Here is a 24,196-nt window from a genome sequence, read left to right as displayed (position 1 = left end):
TTTATAAAAATAAATACGATTTTCGACGAACTCCTAAACAAACAAAAAACACCATTGCATGACAAGGACTACGTGTTGCTCCATGGCCGTTTCTACAGACTGAAAGGCACTTTCACCAGGGTATCTAAATTTGCCATAATGGAACTAAAAACAGCAAAAAAAAAATGTAATAACAGAGATTAGATAGATTCTTTGAAGTAGGTTTACTCACAGTGTTTGAAAAAAAAACAGAGTGTTTGAAAAATCTCAGTCGCCCCCTTGCCTACAAGTCCAGTGGAGATTGTCAGTCATGAGTCAACCTAAGAATCTTAGTTGACCTGCTGCAATTCTGCTAGATTTTCCTAATAGGCAAAGCTCAGAGTTTTTGAAAACATCTCAGTCCCCTGTTTTCCCTACAAATCCAGTGGACATTCTGTCATGAGTCAACCCAAAAATCTAGGTCACCCCAACTGCAATTCAAGTGGCCATTCTCAGCCGGCCAAAATCCATATAATATGAACAATCTTATTCGTCCACTTGTCTGCTAGTCAAGGGGACACGATCTGCTTACCATTTTGTGCTGAATTACTCTGGAAAATAAAGCAAAAACAATCAGAAAATGAATTATATGAAAATGAATTATACAGGAAAATAAAAGCATGGTTAAATAGCCTATAGTCACTATTTTCACAGAAAATAAACTTAAAGAGCCCAAAATTTAAGGCAAGACTTTTGGAAAACTACCTGTTAAAATTTTGGTAGTTTACCCAGTTGCAATCTTGAATTAAAGATAAAGAGCAATGCAACTGAGGAATTGTAAGAAATTTTAAACAATAAAAATATCCAGGAAAAAGAAATTGGCTTACTATATTCAAAATCTTCACTCAAAGCATTCCATTTCATACCAATAACTTCTTTCGGATTGACTTCAACAAAAAAACCAGTCCGTGGTGCTATCTGACCAGTTTTATTTGAAACACTAAAAATGAAATATAAGGTATATGATCACATCTAAAAAATAACTGAATTCCAGGCATAAATTTTGAGTTTCTATCACTTTGTGTTATGGCTGAAATTGGTCTTATGGTCACAGACAATGCTTTGTTTTCATAGTGTTTAGTTCAGAAGAGGGGGTTACCTGTTTGCCTGCTGCAACTAACTTAGAAGTGTAATTTTGCACTAAGTTTGATAATTTGTAGAGTTGCTTTCAGTTTTATTGCATCCCAGTCCCCTCCCCCTTCAATGTTTGGAAACAGCCATATGCCAAACCCTAGTTTTCTGGTTTTGTTTTATTCGTTTTTTTTTTTTTCTTTTTTTTTACTTATATTGATAACAGTGCAGTTGATACCCTCATTTGAATGAAATTGTACAATAAAAAGAATCTTACTTAAACACATTTATAAAATTTCTATTAATCGAGTTTTAAACACTGATTCCAATTTAACTGCATTCCAGCCCCCACCCTCACCCCTCCCTAAATACGATTCTAGGTAATATAGAAAAGTTTACTGGTTTTGTTCATTTCTATCATTTTTTGGACTTCTTTCATGTAGACTGCTGGTTCATAATGCCAATCTGAAAAAAAGGCCAAGTTTGAGTATGAAGTTTATGGTTGTACCCAAGTGCTAAGGGAAAGGGACTAAAGTGCAGTTAAACTGGAATTAACTCTAAAAATTGAATAAGTAAAAATTTCCCTAAATGTAATAAAGTAAGAATTTTGCAATTAAAATGTTTACTTCAGAGGAAAGGATGAATAGTACTGTTTTTTCAAGAAATAACAAACTAGAAATTTTAGGCAAGTGTTTTTCTTTCTTTTTTTGGAACTATTTTTTTTTCAATGTCAGGATGCTGTGAGGACCTCACTTCACTTGCTTGGGCCTTCAGCCCTTGCAAGCTTGTAGTCATGATGTCAATTTCCAAATTAATGGTTCCACAATTATTCTTCAGCTTTCTAGCTTGATTAAATTGGGTTGTTTTGAGTGTACACACACACATATTTTATTTCATCAATACTAATGGATCAGCACGAATTCAGCATTAAGCTTCATTTTTTTCAACTGGATTAGAAAAAATAAATAAGTAACAACCTGTAGTATATAAAATGCATTCCAGGTGGAATCATTTTTATTCCTCTAAACTTTTCACCAACATTCCATGACTGTAGGTCAATCCCAATTTCAGATCCAATAGGGTACTCCATTAAAAACAAGACACATCCTTCTTTAAAAAGAGTCTTGGCTGTTTCTTGATCCATATTACCTATAAAAAGAAAGGTAATATAGCAGTTGATATTTGTGACTTGCAACAAAACAATATTAAAATTCTTATTTGGGACTAGATGCAGCTATTTAACTTCCTAAAACCTAAATCAAATATTTCAGATAAAATATTGATAATGAACAAACATCTTAATATATACAGTTGCAGTCTTCAAAAGCTGTACCTTAGAACCTTCTTATCATACATTATTATGTAAATAATTTTATAAGCAAAAGTTATCATTATTCAAGAAAAGACTAGGACTTGTTATTTTAGACTTCATCAACTTCTTACATACTATAAAATTAACAATCTGTGGAGCTCTTTCAAGCTTACAATATAAAGAGCTAGTCCCCAGCATTTAAAGTTTGAGTCTGGTCTACAAGCCCTTGCTCAAAATGGGCACTTATGGTCAGGAGTCCTGACAGTGGGCATGATTCAAAGACAGATTGGATGACCAGCCCCTGTGAGTTCAGTTAACAACAATTAAACTGATATTTGGAATCAATACTCAACAGAGTTTTCTTAAAATGTCTGTAAAGCTTAAAATTGATGGATGCAAGAATTCAAAATTGCATGCAAGTGATGTTATGCTTTAGGCTGTCATAACCAAGATTTGTGGCATCTTAATACTTAAATATATATATTCCAAGTGAATTAACAAAAAGAACAAATTTTTGGATCAAATTACAAGATTGAGAAATCCTCCAGTTTTTGGAACATAGTTTTAAAGCATCCTGAAAAAAAATCCTCATATGTAAATTCGAATAAAATTTATTCAAATGTACTTATTCCAGTTCTTTTTAATACAATAGCTGACTTTGTGACTGGTTTAAAGTTAAAATCATTCTCCATGCTGACATCCCACAATTTAGTAATTTAAATTATACTTCTATTGCACATTGCCTTGTCCATTCACTTTGGAATTCTTTAAGGAACTTTATTGTAACTCCTTTTATTCCTAGTAATAGTTAATGAAATTGACAATGAGTCTTGTCAAAGATGTGAACCCTCAAATTATGTCATAAAAATATTAAAAGCAATTCCCTTGAAATCCTAACCCATATTTTGGACAGCATGTTTGTTAGTGTTTAAAACCCATGTAGTATGTTTTTTTGTTTGTTTTTCTTTTTACAAAAATATGAAGCACATATTTTACATTTGGAAGAACTAGCTTACATATCTTCGATAAATTTAATTGCAGGAGTATATAAAGATTTTCTTTCTATTAGTTTGAAATGCGCTTAGGGTAATGCAAATACAAATCTGAACATGAAAATAATTATTCTTAAAGCAAATATTCTGACCAAAAGCTTGCAGAAATATACTACCTTTTTAGACCCTATCCAATCAATGTTAGTGAAACAAGTAAAATTTCATTGTGCCACAATTTCCAATAATCTTTAGTGGGATGTAAGTCTTAAATATTGTCAATCAAATGCATTGATCTTGTTGCTTTAACTTCTTATTAAACTGAAATAATCAAGGGAACAGTTATCCTCTGTCAAGTCATTATTGTCATATACCAGTCTGGCATCCATGTTTCCAGTGAACTTGGCACAAAACTGAGTCAATCCAGATGCATTTGCTCAAGGTCATTTACAAAACAAGCAACATTCTAAATGCCCTACTTTTCAGAGTCACCAGCTTACCACCTTAAGAAAAAAGAGGAATGGCAGTTACTTCTGATGCACTTAGTCCATCATTTGAACAATCTGCACCTTGTCTAGGAGGAATTGTTCAGCTCATTTAACACCACAAAAAGTGCCCATATTTAAGTGGTGACTATGTTGAAAAGTAGTTTAAGCCTGGCTTTCAACTGTATAATTTTTTATTCTTATACCTTGCTATTTTTAATTCCAAAATGTAATCTGCTTTCAGGATAGCCCTTACACAAAACAAATCAAAAGTAGAACAGAGAGACCAACATAGCTTGAGTCTAAAAAATCTCAAATGGAAAAACAACACACAAAAAGTGTGGCTTAATATCTGGATTACTTGTAGATGACCATTGATTAATCTTGGTCCAAGATTTCTTGACTAAATAAAACTAGGTATTATAAGACAATTTGGTATCAACTTGCCTCTCATGTATGAATATGCCCATTGGTTAGGCCTATATACCAATTTGGTATAAGTCTAGAGTTCTAGCAGAACATAAGGAAACAGGTTAAAAAACAATTCTTACTTCATAATAAGCAGAATAATCCTAGATAAAACATTTTGAAGGTGGAGAACTTTTATCTTCACTTCTTCCAATGTTGTAAAAAAAAAAATAATTTTGAAAAATATGCATGAATTGAACTGCAATTTTCTATTTTCAAATAATCAATATATGTAATTAAACACCATCAGTGCCATCTAATAATTTCTCAAAAAAAATTGTAGACAAATACTGATAAATTAGGTCAAGTTAGGTTGGATTAGTTAGATGGCAGTGGGGTGTTTGTTTATAAACAATTTTCAAGACTTAGAAAATACACAAATATTTAAAAATGTGACAGAAAAACTGGAAATACAATGAAAATTTTGAAAGTTTTTTCCCCTACAAAATATTTTCATTAGGCCTAGGATTATTTATCATATGTTAGGGATAGACTGGTCAAGACAGAATATCATTTCACCTGAAGTGGAGAGAGACTTGGGAGTTATAGTTGATAAAGAATTAAAATTCACTATGCACACACAGACAGCTGTAGCCAAAACTCTCCAAACCCTTGGCATTATAAAGAGAACCATCACTAGTAGGTCACCTATGGTGATGACTAAATTACATAAGGCATTTATTAGGTCTAATTTGGAGTTTGGCATGTGTATTGCTAGCCTGCTCAACAAAGGTGAGCAGCAGAAGTTAGAAGCAGTTCAGAGACAGGCTATAAAAGCAATTGATGGGTGACACATAAGCTCCAGAATTCTAAAACTCCATTAAATGAGCCATTTCAACTTGACCAGTAGGCAGAGTTGGGGCATAGTCAGAAACTATCTCAGAAGAGAGCTGCCACTAGACTACACAATAACTTCTTCACTAATAGAATGGTGATTTTGTCAAATTTGCTCACCAAAGAAGTGGTCACTACCCCCAGTACTGCTGTCTTCAAAAGAGTCATTGATGGAGAATAGTCATCACAGCTGTGATGAACTGGGTGGGATGCTGTTGAGATATCTAGCCATCATCATCAATAGCCAGCAATTTTACAGGATCTAATCCTTATTTTGCTGGACAATGTGATTTAAGGTAATGTTTCTATATATCCTGCTGGAACCATGGGTTTATAGCCTACCACCAATTTTTTTCTTCTGTTGTATAATTAAATAACTCTTTATTAGAAAAAAAGAAGAAGCTCACCAAAGAAGTGGTCACTACCCCCAGTACTGCTGTCTTCAAAAGAGCCATTGATGGAGAATAGTCATCACAGCTGTGATGAACTGGGTGGGATGCTGTTGAGACATCTAGCCATCATCATCAATAGCCAGCAATTTTACAGGATCTAATCCTTATTTTGCTGGACAATGTGATTTAAGGTAATGTTCCCATATGTTCAAAACTACTGCAAACTCACCATTATGGAGTTATTCCAACCAAAATATTCTTGTATTTATACATATAGAATTGTAATCATTTCTGTTTTCATTGATTGGATATTTGAAATTGCAAATCTGTAATAGTTTAGAAACAAATATGGGCTATATATTTGCACATTAGGAGGGTGGGGGTAAAGCATAGTATATATTAAATATGTAAACTAACCATTGTTGTATTTAATATATGCTATGCTTTACCCCCCCCCCCCTCCTAATGTGCAAATATATCATAACTCCATAATGGTGAGTTTGCAGTAGCTTTGCAAGAGAGAAAAGATGTTCAAAAAGTCAAAATGCATTTATTAACAATAGTTTCATGACCCTAAACAATTGTTCTAGTAATACCAACATTGACACAATTTTCTTCTTTTGTTTTATAATTAAATAACTCTTGGGTAAAATTCTAGTTAATTGACTTCTTGCTATCTCAGAAAGGGTTTAGGTTAGGAAAATGAAACTTTCAGGGATGATTCTACAGACTAAAGTGTGTCCCAAAAAGGTATTTTGAAGCAACTACCTCCACTCCTTCTCCCTCTAGACAGCCCTGACCTTTAATAATATGTGTGTTATAAAAGTGAAGCACGGCAAAATAGATGTTCTGCTTAATTGAAATACAACAAAATTGTTTTCAGCTTCATAATTTTGCTCAATTCCATTTTATAAGGTTTTAAAGATATGCAAATGTATTTCCTAAATTTTGAAAAAAAAAACATTGATATGGCTCAAAATTCTAATCAAATAACAGGAATTGCATTTTCAGAACTAAAGGCAGAGAAAAAGCAAGTAGTAGTCCTAACTGAAAATTAAGGTAAATTGTTGTTTTGTCAAAATTTCAACAGGTAACCTGTCACGTAGGCAAATTTCAGGGCCCTCTAAATGGAGAAGGAGTGAAGGTGGGCACTTTAAAATACCTTCCCAGGACATACTTTAGCCTGTAGACCCATCCCTGAAAGTTTCATTTTCTTAACCTAAAACCTTCCCAAGATAGCAAGAAGTCAATTAACTAGAATTATACCAACTCTTGATTAGAAACAAAAAATAACAACTAGGTAGCTAATCTTGGTGTAAATTCCATTTCAGAACTGAATGTTATGGGCCTTACAACAAAATAAATAACCTAGCTTTATGTCAAACAGGCTTAATATATTTCATACATAACAGGTGTAACAATGACAACTACATCCCAGTAATATCCTTCTATTACCTAGGATACTTTTTATATTGCTTTCTCATCAATTGTTGGTTCATAGGTCTAAAGCAGATTTGAAAAAAGCAAACTTTTTGCATAAGAGTTAAGGCTATTTCAGGGTATTAATGGGGGGGGGCTATTTACAAATATGCCATAATTGCATGTATTAGGCAATTTTAGGAAAGACTGTTGAATGGCCTGTTAGGCTAGGTATATTCATTTGAGATTGCCGTGTTCAGTCAAAAAAAAATTAAACCAAAATATATCATCTATTAAATTCTTACAAGGAAAAATGCACTAGGAATGTTTAAGGTACTATTGGATATTCACCAGATTGTGTGATATTGCTTAATTAACAAAAATAATTCACATGTTGCCTGTGGATGCGTTTGTTTACTTGTCCGATTACTAATCTGATTTATCCAAGCGTTTTTTTAGACACATATGACGTCAGAGGCTAGTCGGATTATCCCCACAAACGCTCAGGATTACTTGTCCGTGGGCTGGCACTTGATTATTTGAGGATTGTGACGTCAATGCTATATATTTTTTTAAATGGATAAACATGTGAAATCGTTAAGTCTAGAGAAAAGACAAGGAAACTGTAAATAATAGAAATAATCTTAGCTTTTCTGTGACCTGTAAGTAATATTATGCATATTCCTTAGTATCTAAAGGGTTTTTGGTGTTCTAGGCCTGTCTTGCATAGGCTAAGCTTCATAAGGAGTCAGAAGAAAAGTTTTTTTTTGTTATTAAAAAGGTTGATTCTTAGGGAGGCAGCTATCACATTGGTGAGTTATTCAAATGTTATTATATCAAACAGGCCTAGTTTCTAAACCATCCTATAATTATTAGTTGGAAAAAATTTAGAATGATTAGGCCAATACCTATAGCATTTTATATAGTCTATATTTGTTGAGATTGCTATTTAAACTGGATTTTTAAGATACAGTAGGGGTAAAATTTTACTTTAGCTACTTTTGGCTATCTTTGAAAGAGGTTAGGCTAGGAAAATGAAACTTTCAGGGATGTGTCTTCAGGCTAAAGTATTTCCCAGGAAGGTATTTTGAAGTACCTACTTCTACTTCTTTTCCCTCTAAAGGGTCCTGAAATTTTTGGGTGCCTTATTTTTTGGTTATCAGTTTCTTTTTCTCTGGCCTTAGTTCTTAATTATTCTGGCCTTAGACAACTCCTGTTGATTGAGCATAACACTTTAAGCCATAACACTGTTTTTTTCTAATTCTAGAAATAATCTTTTATGCCACCTCATTATAGGTTAAATATTTGGCTTATATTATTTATTCTCCATGAATTTTTGTTTTATTTGATTTCATTGATGTCAGTTGCTTTCTGTTAAAAATTTATTTATTTTTTTACATCAAGCTTCTTCTTTTGTGAAAAAATTTGAACTGTTTTTCTTTTTATATATTGTATAAAATGTAAAGGAATACCTGGCCCTTCATTTCACAGATTCAACTGAAAGTATTTGAGGCATCTTACATCAAAATTCATTTGACACATTTTAATGTTTTTTTTTTTAGATGACATAGGACACCATTAAAGTTTTGCATTTGCTTTGCTAAAAATTGCCTTAAGAAATGCCAAGTTTTGAGAGTTATGTTAATATTTTTCTTGCTGATGAGTATAATTTTTTTTTAAATTCCTTCTGTTTAAAGAATTTTAGAGAGATTCTGAGCCAACCATGGGTATATTGTTGTTACAAATAATTTTTCTCAAATGGGCTTGTGGAAAACAAGTAGAACATATAATTTCTCTTTTTTTATTATTTCAAAACCAGAATATCACAAAACTAAGCATTAATATTGCTGATTGTACCTTAAGTAAATACAATCCCTGATGGAGTTTTGTTGATACCTGTTTAAAAATTTATTTGTCTTAATGAAATACATATTGTTTGTGGGACAGCAATGAGCAACTATGACTTGAGTTATTATTTTTTTTTTTTTCAATATTTTCTTTTTTCCAAATAATTTTTGTTCTCTGGTGACATTTGTGTTCCTTCCTAAGTGGCTGGCACTCTAGGTTGAGAATCCTTTATCCAAAGGGCACAGGTTTAATTTCTGGCATTAGCAGTTTATTTGGTTTGGGACAAAGGTCAGTGATGTAACTCTGTAAGTTCAGCCAGAATTGGCCCAAACTTAACAGGTTACCTAGAGAAATCTGGGGTCAGTAAGCAGGAAGGACATGCAAAAGCATAGGATGACTGGCCCCTAGCTTCCTATTGCACTTCCTGTCTAAAGGATTACCTGGTCCTTTACTAGGCTTCTGACTTAGCCATAAGAGCTTTCTTTTAAACCCATTAAATATAAGTACAAAGGAAGAAATGTCAGTAAGGTGGTCCTTCCTTTTCCATGAATTTTTGATGTACAGACAACAGTTTAGGTCATAAGAATTGGCTGGTGAATGTTTTGCAAGGTTTAAAAATTTAGGGCAATTGCTCAGGTTGGCAACTGAGCACAAAAGTAAAATTTTGTGAATGGTTTTTCTTTGTGAATGTCATATTTATGTCATGTCCATAATTTTAAAGTTAATCTTCATTGTTTTTTTTTTTAATTTCCATGGCCCTAGGACTTTAGTGTATTAAAACCTACCTATGTCCATCCATTTTCTTTTAAACAGAGAGGAGTTCTATGTTTCCTAGCTTCAATAAATTTATATGCAATTTTGAGACCAGGGTTACAAAGTAGGTCAAAACTTGCAAGTGGAACTATGATATGACTAATTAATTTGTAAGAAATGTATATCAATTTAAAGATTAAAAAATTATGTAGAAAACAAACAAGACAAATAAATAAAAGTATCCCTTTACAACCATTTAATTAAGTGTAATAAATGTAGATTATCCCTAAGATTGAAATGAACAAAGCTTCAATTATGAATCTGTTTTCTTTAAACAGACTGAAGGGACAAACCTCCAAGCTATGACAAATTCAATCTCACTTTTGACCTCTTTCCTTTTCAATAGGAACTTTCATTGGATTTTTTTTTCAACCAAGTAAAAACAGTAGGGACATGATCAGTTATAAGTGACCTTCCACTAAGCCTACATACCCAGGGGAAGATTGTGCAGCTATACTAATAATTGGTAAATTTTTTGTTGTTCATATGTTTGATTTACAAATAAAGTGAATATACTCCTTGATGCCCTTTTTTATTTTTTACAAACATAATAAGTGCTTCAAGTACAAGTTTTTGAGCTCTTGAAAATGACCAAAGTATACTCAAATAGTTTTTGGGTATAAGAAAGCTTAAAACATTGGTCTCACTGTTTCATTATTAATCCATTTTTTACATGTTGTATAATCTATGAGCACTGATTTTCCACAATTAAGTTGGATTAATAAATTTTACAATATTATGCTGTATTTCTTCTTCTTTGATGCCAAATTTTCAATTAAGGTACGTGTTTTTGGTCAGTTTTGACAAAATAATGTATGTTTTTCACAGCCAAAATTTGTTAGGTTAAGTAAGGTCAAAAAGTGCTTAAACTTGAACTAGCAAAATAAGCAATTATTATATTTGTAAAGAACATACAAAATGGCATCAAATGGTATATTCACTTTATTTGTAAATCAAAATATGAACAACAAGAAATTCACCTCTAACATGCCTAATTTGCAAACATATAGCCCAAATTATATATTTCAAATGTTTTCTGCCACCTGTTACTTGTTCTTCCAGTTCTTGTTTTGCCACAGTTGCCTCAATTAACAGGTACAAGGGTTGAGGGATAGATTGGCAGAATCAATAGAAAATATGTAATTTCAGCTATAGATTTCCATATTAGGAGGGTTGGGGCTAAAGTAGAGCAGGGCTGCATGTAGAAAGCTATAATTATTATGTAAATTACAAAGAATCACTTTTTTTTAACAGGTTTTCTTCTATAGGTCTACAGGTCCTTCTCTTGGCTTATACCACATCAAGCATTATATAACCAAAGAAGAATAAGTAGCAAAAAGCTATATATACATAAGCACATGTTATTTAACAATGACTTCTCTAGTGCTTAACTATGACCCCTTAGTAATATTAACAAGAAACAAGGGTAAAACTGGTGCAAACAGTATTACTGGCTTTCATATAAAGTGAATATACCACTTGATGCCTTCTTATATGCTCTTTACAAATATAATAATTTCTTCTACTGCAAATTCAGATTTAAGCACTTTTTCACCTCTTGACCTCTTAAGAATGACCTATAAATGGAGTCATTACAAATCTGTAATAGTTTAGAAACAAATTTGGGCTATATATTTGCACATCAGGGGGGTGGGGGTAAAGCATAGCATATATTATATACGTAAACTAACCATTGCTGTTTTTTTTTTAATGTGTTTGTGCACATCAAATTTTAATGAAAAGAGAAATCACCAGTGCAACAGCACACACATAAAAAAATTCAAGCAATGGTTAGTTTACATATTTAATATATGCTACACTTCAACCCCACCCCCTGATGTGCAAATATATAGCCCAAATTTGTTTCTAAACTATTACAGATTTGTAATGACCCCATATATAGGTCATTTTTAAGAGGTCAAAAAGTGCTTAAATCTGAACTTGCAGTAGAAGCGATTATTATATTTGTAAACAGCATTACAAAAGGCATCAAGTGGTAGATTCACTTTATATGAAAGCCAGTTATACTGTTTGTACCAGTTTTACCCAATGGTAAAACTGGTGCAAACATAAATAGGTAACAGAAAAAGTGAAATTTAGTGTAAATGATAATCAGGAACTGGATCAAGGGGGCCAAAAACAGGGCTATATAATTGGAGTTCAAAGAACGTGGTGATTTTTTAGTGAAAAAAAAAAACACTTCCCTGGCTTAGGACTTTGAATTAATTAGCCTACCAAAATTTTCCTATCCTATGCAATTGAAATAATTTTCCCTTTTCAGAGCATTAAGACAATTTATCACAATAAAAAATATCCAAAGCATCTTGAATGGAATGACTTAAAAAGGCAAATGACAACCACAATTTGAAATCTTATAATTAAACTTCTGGCCACACAAATTGTATTAGGCTACCCAGCTCTGAAATAATTGTTGAAGCTACATTTGCCTGTAAAATTTGAAACAGGCCCAAAGTCCTAGCCTCTTCCTTGTCAAAACTTCACATAGCATTAAAACAATAATTACACGTGACCAATGTTGTTATTATTCGCAATTAATCTTGCCGTTTTATGTGACACGTGGCCAGACAAGTATTTGTTGCTATCTTTTAGGGGTTAAACCTCGATTAGTAAAAATCCCATTGGACAAGTAAACAAACGCACCCTGTGGGTGCGTTGCTTCTACTGCAAGTTCATATTTAAGCACTTTTTGACCTCTTAAAAATGACCTATATATGGTGTATGAAAATTTTGCTTCGAGCGTTGCCGGTTAACACAAATACATATATAGATTCGGAGACGGCGAAAAGGACGACAGAATACAGCCAGAGATTTTCTGACGGTAATTAAAGATTTTCCCGAACATCGGCAAGCACGTTCGTTAGCGTTTAAAACCCATGTAGTATGATTTTTTTTTTTTTACAAAAATACGAAGCACATATTTTACATTTGGAAGAACTAGCTTACATATCTTCGATAAATTTAATTGCAAGAGTATATAAAGATTTTTTTCTGTTAGTTTGAAATGCGCTTAGGGTAAAATTCTAGTAAAGCCACTTCTAACCCTCTAAGGGGTTAGGTTAGGAAAATGAAACTTTCAGGGGTGGTTCTATAGGCTAAAGTATATCCCAGGAAGGTCTTTTTAAGTATCCACTCCTTCTCCCTCTAGAGAGCCCTGAAATTCACCTACATGACAGGTCTATACCTATTGAAATTTTGATAAAACAACATTCTACCTTAATTTTCAGTTACCAATTACTTTTTCTCTGCCTTCAGTTCTGTGTTTGTATCATTTTTTCTTTGTTTATTTCTCATCTAAAGTTGGTTGAAATAAAGCCAATTAGAAAAAAAGAGAATATATATATATATATATTCTATATATATTCTATATATATATATATATATATATATATATATATATATATATATATATATATATATATATATATATATGTATATATATATATGTATATACATATATATATATATATTTATATATAGCCTAGGACTATATCTAACCCATCAGGGGGGGGGGGCAAAATTGTTAGATTATTGAATTTGGAGAAATTTTGGAATGTACAAGTTGGCTTATTCTCAAATAGAAGTGATTTTTCTCTTTTGTTACTCAAAGTTATCCAAGAACTGTTAACTTTTAAAGAATAGCAAAATTAAAAGGTTCACAAGGAAAAATTAGCTTCTGACATCAAATTAAACCCAAAGTATTTCTGGAGAGATGTCTCTGCTAAAAACCCAAATCATCATACTATCCCTGACCTTGTTGACCATGGTGTACTACACTCATCTCCAATAGATAAGGCTGACCTCCTAAATGCACAATTTGCTTCCACCTTCAGCCAAAACTCAAGTACCTCATCACAGGATCCTCCATCATATGAAGTGCTTTTTCGCATGCCTAATCTATCAATAAGTGAAGTAATGGTTTTCAATAGCCTTGGGAAGCTTGATTTAAATAAGTCAAAGGGACCAGATGGTATTCATCTTTGTCTTCATAAGGAGTATTGAAAAGCTCTCAGCTACCCCCTGTGCATGTTGCTCCAGTTGTCTCTTCAAAATGGGGAACTATTGCATGATTTAACCCCAATCCATAAAAAGGGACAAAGAGACTCTGCAGAAAATTACTGTCCTATAAGCATCACTACTGCAGTTGTTAAGGGGCTTGAGAGATTTGTTAACAAAGCTTTAATTGAGCATCTTGAGATCAATATCATCCTCTCCATATCACAACATGGATTCAGATTTGTTAGATCTGTGGACACTAACCTCATCCAAGCATATGAATTAGTGACTACATTGTTTGATAAGGTTCTTCCTGTTGACATGATTCTTCTTGATCTGTCTAAAGCATTCAACAAGGTTTTTCATGAATTCCTCATAATCAAACTTAAGGTTACAGGTGTCAATGAAGGTGTTGTACAGTGGATTCCTTTCTGAAAGATCACAGATTATCAGAGTTTTTGATTCACAAGGAACTCCTCATTTCTCTTCTCTCACAACTGTTCCTTTACAATTGGGAAGCTACAGAGTCCTCCACAAGAGTCTAGATCAACAACCACAACCTACACCAAATGAATTTTTTTCATCACTGGAGCATCACAAGGATGGAAAATCCTTATATCACTCCAAGCTGTGATTTAAGGTAATGTAAGGTAATAAATTGTTAAGTTTATGAGATTTGCCCATAATATTTTCATGTGTGTTATAGGTGACTATGAAATATCAACTTTCCATTGGATTTGGAATCAAATGGTGTGTTTCTGTCTTCAGTTACCTTAAATTGTTACTTTGAAGCAAAATTATGGTCCATGTTGGATTGTCTGTTCTCCATGTCAATTGAGTAGATGGTTGAATGGGACAGACAAACCTGCATATATTTTTGTGTCATGTTATTCCATTCTTTGCTAAGTCTGTACTTGAAGAGGTAATTATTCAATAAAGTCACCATTTCAGCTTGGAATCTATTCTTGTTGTTGACAACATGCTTGGAGAAGAATTGTTTCCATTTTGGTTATTAACAGGACATTTAGGCAGTTGTTGTGAGTGGCCTCTTGTATGGTGCTGACTTGAATGTTTAGTAAAGATGGGGTTATTTTGTTGTGTATTCTGCTTGTAGTTTAGCATTATGTCTCCACAGCATTCTCAAAAGACCAGTGTTTGCAGCTGCAAGCATTCTAATTTCTTATTGTACAGAAGTTCTTGTAGACCAGCTAAACTTTGTGGCACACCTCTGAGCTCCTTGATTTGCTTAGCACCCTTCTAAAAAGAAGGCTAGTAAGACAAGGTCCAAAGTCCAAAATATGGCTGACTATAGCCTTATAGAGCTTTAATGAGACTGTATGGGAGTGGCTAATTATGATTTGGTTGAGGACTGATGCTAGAATCTGCTTTTGAAATTGCTTGTTGCCAGTGGCTGGGGAACTTTAGATGTTCAGTTATCAGTACCCCAAGATCTCTTATTTTAAGACTTGTCTTTAGTACTGAGTTTGACAGTGAGATAGGATTGAAAATATTACATTGGTGATTATAGCTACCATAGTGAAGGACAGTGTACTTCAATTTGTTAAATTCTAGTAGCCAATGCTGTGCACATCTTCAGATTTTATGAAGGTCATTCATTAGACGATTTCCAGGGTTGTCATATTTTTGTTTTGTTCATTATACCTTTGATGTATGCAAGAAATATGGTAGGGCCCAAAACAGTGCCTAGAGGGGCTGCATTTGCCACATCACATGGCTCAGAGAAAATCTCACCATTAGCAGTGGAGGGTTGAAGCTCCTGATGCCTTTCAGTCTGAAAATCCATGACCAAGTTGACCATGTCTGTGTAGATACCTGCTACAGAAAGTTCCAATCTTGAGATAGTTTGGTTGTACCTTATTTAAAGCCTTGGCGAGATTTAATAAAATCAAGTCTTCTGGGATTCCTTTATCCTGGTAATCTATTATGATGCTGTGTGTCTCAAGCAGCTTAGTCTGAACTAATTTACCTGGCTGAAAGCTTTGTTAGTCGGGAAGAGTACATTATGATTTAGAGGATGTGTCAGGATCTCAGCATTTACAATCCATTCAAAGGTTTTTCCCACCACATAAGTCAGACAGATGGGTTTGTAGTTTTAGCTTTTAGTACAGTCATCTTTGTAAAAAGTTGAGGTCATATGTTTCAGCTTCCAGTCTGTAGGTACCTTTTTTGACTCAAGCAGTAGTTGGAATATAACCTTACAGGGGCTGTGTAATTTTGTTGGCAAGATTCTTCAGTGATGTAGAGTGTAAGTTATCAAAACAGGAAGACTTGTTGACATCCAGCAGTTGAAGTCTCTTTTAGATGACTGGAGAAAGAAGATGAAAAGGTGACATCAAATTAGGGATACTGTAGGATGGGCTCTGAGGAAGAGAACCATCTAGTTCATTTCTAAAAATCAATGCAAATTGCCTGTTGTGGAGTCAGGTCAGTTTAATATTTTAAAATGGAATTTGCAAGGGTAGCAGTTAGCATATTAGAAAGAATTGTTAAAATGTGCATTGAGTGCTATGTTCACCTTCTAGCTAGCAAATTAATTGATGAAAAAGAAATGCTCTTCCTAGAAGCAGAGCAGGGAAATAGCCAGGATTTTCCTTCCAGTTCGAAATATATTTTTTTATAATTCTATAAGGAACAAAAATGATACATCACTGCTCTGAACGTCTTACATTCATTTTTAACTCATGACGTAGATAAACCTCATGATAAAAAGTTAAGACTGATATTTGTGAAATAAATGTAAATCATATTTATTATTAGTAAAAAAGGTCCTTATTAAACATATTTCTGCTAATTAGTTTTATTGATCAATGTAATCAATAAATTCTTCTGGACTTTCCCAGGCTATCTGCACCATTCTGAAAATATATTTGTGCACTCTTTTATAATTTTTTGTGGGTGATTGTTCTGCACCATTGGTCTTTAGAGTTTATGTAAATTAAACCTCGATCCCACTATTAGTTCCAGGAAAATCATCCTGTGGCTTATGGGTCTGGTAAAACCAAAATTGTTTTGTTGATGCTTCTTTACATGAAGGATTTTTGACAATTCATTTGGTTTTGCTATTATACCAAAGCTTTATTCTTCTTGGTGTTTTGCCTTATTAAATCTGTTCCTTTCACATGTATCAAAAAGACAATTGGCTAATGAAATATATAATTTGCTGCTAGTCTTTTATTGTCTTTTCTTGATGACTACTGAAAGAGCCAACACAGAAATTTCTAGGACTAACTTCCTCAGGAAGATCATTCCAGATTGATGTGTAGCATTGGATGAAGCTGTTCTTCATGTACGCTGTTCTTGGCTTGTTAGCCCCAAGATGATTGAACCAAGCTGTGTGCCTTTGTGTCTGTCTTTTTGGTTGTGCAACTCGAGGCATAGTACAAGAATGATCTAGAGAATTAGGTGAATTCAAGTCCTTGTAGAAAACAGCCATCAATGTTACATCAACCCTCTCACTAACAGACTGGAAGGAAGGAAGGACCTATGGGGAATAGCTAAATTTGCCCTATTAGCCCTACCAATCTTTTGGAGTGATTATGGCAACAATTTTGGAGCAGCAGTACACAAGGGATATCTATGCTTGGCAATGGGTCTGATACAAGACTTACTAAAAGGCAAGCTTAGTGTAAAAGGCAAATAAGCCTGCCAAAATCAAGTAAAAAATCTCAGGAAAGCTTGCTTCAAGCCTATTAGTTTCCCATCTTTTGTCTTGTTGCAAGCTTAAATAATGAATGAAACAAGCTTACAAAACAATCCAATAGTAAGGCAAATACTTCACTCAAGCATGTTTCAAGCCTACAACTTTGAAAACAAGCTGATGGTTAGAAATGGAGAAACGATGGTTAGAAAGAAACGGAGATCAGCACCGCTGGTAGGGACTGTTAAGTCTAATGCCGTATCCTTTACCTTTACAAATATTTAAGTTACATGTGATGGTAATATAATAATTTGCCAGAAAGTCAATATTTTAATATTTTAGGACATATTATTATAGGAACTTCAAAGTTAAAATAAGGAGCAATAAGCTGGATTTTAAACATCAAATATGTAAAAAAAAATATACATAAGTTTCAAAAATATATATAATTCAAAGTTTAGAACTAGAAAGTTGTTTGTATTTATAGTTTAAATAGAAAAACCTTGATAAGTTTTATCTTTACTTGTCAATCAAAAATTAGATATTCTAATAATTTTTTGCTAGCTGGCAAAAAATGATTCTTTACAAGCATTTTGTATTAAGTCAGCAAAAACGCTTATAAAATCAAAAGTCAAACAAAAATCAAGTATAACATAAAGAACGAGATTCATATATCATACAATACTGATCAAAAATTAAAATGTAAAATATAAATTAATGATCAGGTTAATTGCTCTATTGTTTTAGATTGTTGTTCAGAAGAATGAATAAAGACATTATCCTTCCTGTAAAGATATATTGCTTCCTATTTCATTGATCAATTCCATTGATCATTGATTTGGACCAGAGAAAAAGAAACTCAAGACCACAAACCCTCATGCTAAAAAAAAATTCATGCTGGTCTTGCATGTTTTCACTTTGCTTATGGCAAAGTTGTTAATTTGGCCTGACTCAAAAGTTGGATTCAAGTATTCATAGCTTATGATGATTAAATCTTGCGAATTAGCATTTCATTTGGCTTGATTCAAGCAGAATCTGAAAGGGCTGAAATTGTAAGACAAAATAAGCTTGTATCAGGCATCTGGGCCTGTTGGGAAGTTATGATACAAATCAAAAGACTTAGTTTAGAGATTCTGTCTAATGTTTTAAATTAATTAGAATTCATTAGCTTATTTGAAATTCCATTTTATTTAGGTAATAAATGGCTAGCAAGTCTGCTAAAAAAAAATCACAAAGTTCAATGTGAAAACTTTTATTACCATGAATTAAAAATATGATTATATCCTCTAAATTCGATTTTGGTTTTCATGTCGATAAATTGGTTTAGGAGGAAAATCTACTAACTGTATATCTGTTGAAAATAATTTTATACCTTTTAAACCTATTTATTGTTTAAAAAAAAACTGTACTTAAAAAAAAGTAAATTTGCACTTAAATGTTATCCCCAGTTGCACTGAAAATCTAATCATAATCACTGACATCAGGAAAGTTTGATAATATCAGAAAATAGAGAATAAGAATACAATGCTGTAATAGATCGGACAGAAAATAGCTAACAAGTGGTTGGCCATTATGGCAGCAGAAAAAATAAAAATAGAACACAAGGAGAACAGAGTTTCCCATGTAGAAATAGCTAAGTACTAATACCTTAAAAATTACTTTATTGGAGTAAATAAATCAGCCTCAACTTAAAGTGCCTATTTTGTTGTCATTTAAGGAATGCCTCAAGACACAAAAATTAATTAGAAGAAAATAGAGCTATAAAGAAAAGTATGTAAAAAATTCAATGCTAACAAAAAGAAAGAAATGGCTATAAAATGTATGCACTGACAAGAAGATTCTTTCTGGAAAAGAAGAGAAACTAATTTGATTTGTTTCAGCTAAGCAAGCATGCCTTACATAGCCAAATAGACAGTGAAAAACTGTAACTATTTCTGCTAAAAACGCGCCTTGGCTGTGAACTGCCTGAAGGTAATCTATATGCTTCCATAATGATGAAAGAACACATAACGCTGCATAAAAACCCAAAAAATGTAAAAATATTAAAAGTGCTTCTTTCTGGATGTGAAAAAAAATTTTATGCATTGAATTTTACAAACTTCTCAATTCATCCAACAATCCAGATAGAAAGCAGTCTCAAAAACCCTATGTTTTAAAATTTCATAGTTTTCCAAAGAGAAGAGCTAGCCCCTTCTTACTTCGAATTGGGCGCACATGTCAAACGTTCTTATTGCATTTCTATGTCTTTAATTCTAAAATATTGAATGAAAAGCTTTATAAGCAAGGATCCAGCTAGGAGGCAGCATAATAATTCTAGCTCATATTAATTCTAATGCTTCTTTTAGGTCTAACATTAGCTACTGTATAAGCCCTTCAAGATCTGTGAAGAAAAGTTTGCAAGTATCTGGGTGCTTATACTTCAAGATTGCCATGCTTCCAATTCTGTTTGGCATCTGCATATTTGTTTTGGTTTTAGTAAGTAATTTTGCTTGTGTGTGTCTTGTTGTTTTCTATCATTGTGTATATTATACAATTCTATGTATTTTATTTTTCTGTTTAGAGTTTTTTTTTGGTGCATAAATCAACACGCTATGCAAAAATATCTCTGTACTTTGCGAATATGCACTCAAAACAACAATAACAATTTTCTGCTGATGGGAATCTAAGCTGCCAATTTGGTTTTGAAAGACATATCCATCTATAATCTGGAAAAAAAATGGGACAAATAATAAGATCAGTCAGCAAAATCAGTTTTTTTACTTAATTTCTTTTTTCCTAAAAGAATAGAAGATTAGTTTAATTTCCCTACTGTTAGTAAAAAAAACACTGAGGTTATTCCCAGGGTTTGCATGGCTTCTGGATTCCATCGGAATTCCCTCACAAATGTAACTTTTTTGTTATGTTTCTAACAAATTCAGCCTACAGGGTATAGAAGCTTCAGCAAATTAGTGTATTGCAGAAAACAAGATATAAAAGGAAATATATGAACAAAAATAAGTGAATATCTGAGTAAAAGGTATCCAAGCATCAGGAAGCAGAACTAACATAGAAGAACGTGCATTGTATCATTAGACTTTTATACAAGAAACTACATCCAACAGATCTAAACTTTAGAAATATCTTGATGATAGATGATTGATAGGTATGATGATAAATAATTGATAGGATGATGGGTAGATTGATTATGTGATGCCTAAACCACTTTTGTTACAAGAATAGTTACCATATTTGATCAAATTAATTGTTTGTTACATTAATGACATAATTAATTATTCATTAATATATATCAACTAAATATTAATTTAATATTATATTAATTAATTAATTATTATTTATTATTATTATTAAATATTTCATTAAAATCTATTTTATTTATATTTTATTTTAAATTATTATTATTAAATATTAATTAATTATTAATTAATATTAAGTATTAATTATTAATTAATATAATATTAATAACCATAATAATTGATTAATTGTTTGTTTTTTAAGTTACAAACTAAGTAGTAAATCATATCTAAGTATTCTTGGCAAAATGTTTTGTATCTTGGACGTGTTTTACCTATGCAAGGAAGCCTATATAAGAAGACATTAATATATAGGATAGCATGAATGAACAGAGATGTTAGCTGCTATGTTAGACAACGTCGAATTTGTCCAAAAGCATCTCAGTCCTGGCCAAAGGAATGTACTCTAAGGTAGACACTCAAATAGTGTTCAACCATGCTTTCACGTCAAATGAGTGTTGACCTGACATGTATGCGTAGGAATATCCACCTCTAGCGGAAGGTGACTTGGAAACCATGCATTTCTTTGGATTACCATTTTAATCATGAAATAAAAATTGTCAGTTTGTGAAGCAAAGTTGTTCTGTTCATAATAGTATTGCAATAATTGAAAAATGGCAGTATTCAATTAGCTGACAGACATACCTAGAAAATACTATTTAACTTGATTATGAGAACTTTCAATTCTCGCTACAAATACAAATTTTCTGGTTCGTTAAATTAATTTTCCTGTCCCAATATCTCGCCATTTCCTGTAAAGCCTAGAAATATTTGAAAAAAGGGAAACCACACGGCATTCTTATCATCTTGAACTACATTACTTTTTCCTTCTTTTTTTTAATGCTCTCATTTTCTGAACAATACCTTTCCAAAAAAAAAACCAATTACATTCCAGAATTATGAGATTTGGCACTATCTAGGATGAACAAATAATGAAATTGAATTTTGATTTTATCCAATTCGTGTGACGCTTTCATTTCAGTTTGTCTCTTTACAGGTTTACATGGCAATTACTAAAACGACATCCAAGTATGCTCAAATCGAGCGCTTTCCTAATGAATACTTTTATTCCGACCCATTGACAAACAAAAAGGAAAAGCTTCCGTCTTTGTTTGACCCTCCTACCAAAAGTTTGTCTGTTATTGTACCTGCATATAACGAAGAAGCAAGACGTAAGTATTTAAAATTTAGTCCACGAATGGTTATTCCTATACCAAAGGGTCATATATGCATGCTTTCATTTAATTATTATGATTCTTTTCAAACGGTTTTGATTTAGTTGAAATTAACTTAATTAAATGTCTATTTAAATGAGACGATTCTTTGAGACAATTAAATAATTAAATAAATTAAATAAATATAAATAATAGAGAGATATATATATATATATATATATATATATATATATATATATATATATATATATATATATATATATATATATATATATACATATATATATATATATATATATATATATATATATATATATATATATATATATATATATATATATATCTCTCTCTCTCTCTCTCTCTCTCTCTCTCTCTCTCTCTCTCTCTCTCTCTCTCTCTCTCTCTCTCTCTCTCTCTCTCTCTCTCTCTCTCTCTCTCTCTCTTTCTCTCTCGGCATTTTATTCCTCTCATTTTCTTTTGAACCTATTTGTATCTTCTTTTCTATTATATTTAAATTATAATTTTGATGCTTAATGCAGGCTATTCTGGAAGAGGGATGGGGTTCAGGATTAGTTTTTTTTTTGGGGGGGGGGGGCTTGTTTGATTATTTTTTTGTCTCATTTTTTATGGGGCATCCATCTCCATGCAGGATATATAGATGTTAGCAGGTTTGTCTAGAGCTGAGGCCAGGTCTGGAAACAATTTTTTTTGTATCCATCCCCCTCACGCCTAACGTTTTTCTAATATGGTACTGGCTCTGGGCATCAGTGAAGAAATATATAGAACATTTCTTTGGTCTTCTTCAGCGTATAAATTTTTAAACCATGCAGTATCAAGTAAAATTTTTTCAAACATTTTCACACCAGTTTTTATTGATTTTCAATTTAGTGGATAAAGGTTAAAATCAGTATTCCATAATAAATTCTGCAACAAGTAATGTTTTATTTATACATCAAATGAAAAATCATCCTTAAACTTGTAATGTACATTCTAAAAGTAAATTAATAATAAGCCCGTACTGATTTTCTTTGATGCTTTGGCCCTGGGAATCACCCTGCTATACCCTCCTCTTTAATGACCATGTGTATCAGCCAATTCAAGCTTAAGAAATCGTTTACTAAGCTTGCTTACAAAACTTTTTCTTTTTAGTGCCTGTGATGCTTAAGGAATGCCTAGAATATTTAGAAATGCGAACCAAATCAGACAATGCTTTCTCTTTTGAAATTCTTATTGTGGATGATGGAAGCAGTGATAATACTACTAAAGTTTCACTTCAGTATTCCTTAAAATATGGGTGTGACAAGATCCGTGTTTTGACCTTGGTGAAAAATCGAGGAAAGGGAGGTGCTGTGAGGCTAGTAAGTCTTTTTTCTTGGTTTTTCTTCTTTTTTTTTATTTATTTAGCAATAGTGATAATAGCACTAAAATTTCCATACAGTACTTTTTAAAATATGGGTTTGACAAGATATGCCCTTAAATTGCTGAAAAATTGAGGAAAGGTAGGTAGTCTGAGGGTGGTAATTTTTGCTTTCTTATTTTTAGCACTCCATCAAGCAAAACTTCTGTTGCGCTGTTAGCTAGGTTATGCTGCACTGCTGATCTTGGTAGCTAAATAATTATCAGCTGCATGGTTAGTTTGCCACTGCAACAAGAACAAGATATCTTGGGGCAACATTGCCCCATAAGGTAGGAACAGGCAATAACCATATACATGTCCAGTAATTGTGGTGTTAAGCCACAAAAGGTTCTTCAGACAGATTCTGTGCATTTTAAATTAAATTTCTCTTATAGTTTTTTTTTTATTTATCTTGAGGAGTGTCAACCTGGCTTCTGGAAACCTATCCTCTTTTGGTGGAGTTATCGAAACTTTACAATGTTGGGGTGGGGTTGGGTGGTCGAAACTTTCGGCCAGATTTTCCCCATGAAGGAAAAGTCGGAGGGGGGGGACGAAATTTGGCAGGTTTCTTAGTTGGAGCTCGGGCTACTAAATGCATCCCTCCTCATCCCTCTGCGACCACTGGAACCGAAGATCGCTTAACATTGTCGTGGTTCGCCTCTTTAAAGAGGTACGAGTGTGCCTCCTTGATTCTTATCCCCCCCCTGGGGCTATTGAAAAATAATGATAAACAATATATTCTTTTTAGCTTGACACCTAGACCTACGCCTCTCCCTCCCCTGTAAAGACAATTGTATCCAGTATGGTCGGACATGTGTGCAACTATGTAAGATACAAAACATACTTTTTCAATATTCATGGCCTATATGGTGGAATATCATAGCTTTCTGAGTAGTACAATAGAAAGCAGTTCTATTGTGTGTTTGTTGTATCTGCATCAGCAAATGATCCCTTCAAGTTTTAGGTTTAAAATTGCTCCTGATTAACGGGAGACATTCTGATGCGGTTAAATAT

At 32.8% G+C, this 24,196-nt stretch overlaps 3 protein-coding genes across 7 annotated transcripts in view; 2 read left to right on the top strand and 1 right to left on the bottom strand.

Moving 5' to 3' along the window:
- Nucleotides 1-7,397, bottom strand: part of LOC136036079 (protein AAR2 homolog) — a 58,327-nt gene extending 50,930 nt beyond the window's left edge. Inside the window, exons 1-3 of one of the 2 annotated variants that reach the window (XM_065718054.1) lie at nucleotides 7,340-7,397; nucleotides 2,067-2,238; nucleotides 846-958 (exon numbers count right to left, since the gene is read on the bottom strand). In XM_065718054.1, coding sequence (XP_065574126.1) covers nucleotides 846-958; nucleotides 2,067-2,233 — 280 coding nt within the window. In that variant the 5' untranslated portion in view covers nucleotides 2,234-2,238; nucleotides 7,340-7,397. Of the gene's footprint in view, nucleotides 1-845; nucleotides 959-2,066; nucleotides 2,239-7,293 lie in introns of both variants that reach the window. The other variant, XM_065718055.1, reaches the window with a different exon arrangement.
- A 5,047-nt stretch (nucleotides 7,398-12,444) lies between these two features.
- LOC136036081 (dolichyl-phosphate beta-glucosyltransferase-like) overlaps nucleotides 12,445-24,196 on the top strand; it is a 29,935-nt gene continuing 18,183 nt past the window's right edge. Inside the window, exons 1-4 of one of the 4 annotated variants that reach the window (XM_065718058.1) lie at nucleotides 12,445-12,548; nucleotides 19,667-19,796; nucleotides 21,609-21,783; nucleotides 22,936-23,144. In XM_065718058.1, the coding sequence (XP_065574130.1) occupies nucleotides 19,752-19,796; nucleotides 21,609-21,783; nucleotides 22,936-23,144 (429 nt within the window). In that variant the 5' untranslated portion in view covers nucleotides 12,445-12,548; nucleotides 19,667-19,751. Of the gene's footprint in view, nucleotides 12,661-16,067; nucleotides 16,109-19,666; nucleotides 19,797-21,608; nucleotides 21,784-22,935; nucleotides 23,145-24,196 lie in introns of those variants that run through there. The other 3 variants (XM_065718057.1, XM_065718059.1, XM_065718056.1) reach the window with 3 other exon arrangements.
- Nucleotides 13,694-14,098, top strand: LOC136036534 (uncharacterized). The gene has a single exon (XM_065718839.1). The coding sequence runs from the start codon at nucleotides 13,694-13,696 to the stop codon at nucleotides 14,096-14,098; it is 405 nt and encodes a 134-aa protein (XP_065574911.1).

This window comes from Artemia franciscana, chromosome 15 (genome assembly GCF_032884065.1).
Source record: "Artemia franciscana chromosome 15, ASM3288406v1, whole genome shotgun sequence".
Classification (NCBI taxonomy): domain Eukaryota; kingdom Metazoa; phylum Arthropoda; class Branchiopoda; order Anostraca; family Artemiidae; genus Artemia; species Artemia franciscana.
This window is presented reverse-complemented; position numbering and strand designations above follow the sequence as displayed.

Excerpts from the sequence above, each read along its gene's own strand:
- LOC136036534 (XM_065718839.1), top strand. The coding sequence starts at position 13,694 with ATGTTGCTCCAGTTGTCTCTTCAAAATGGGGAACTATTGCATGATTTA.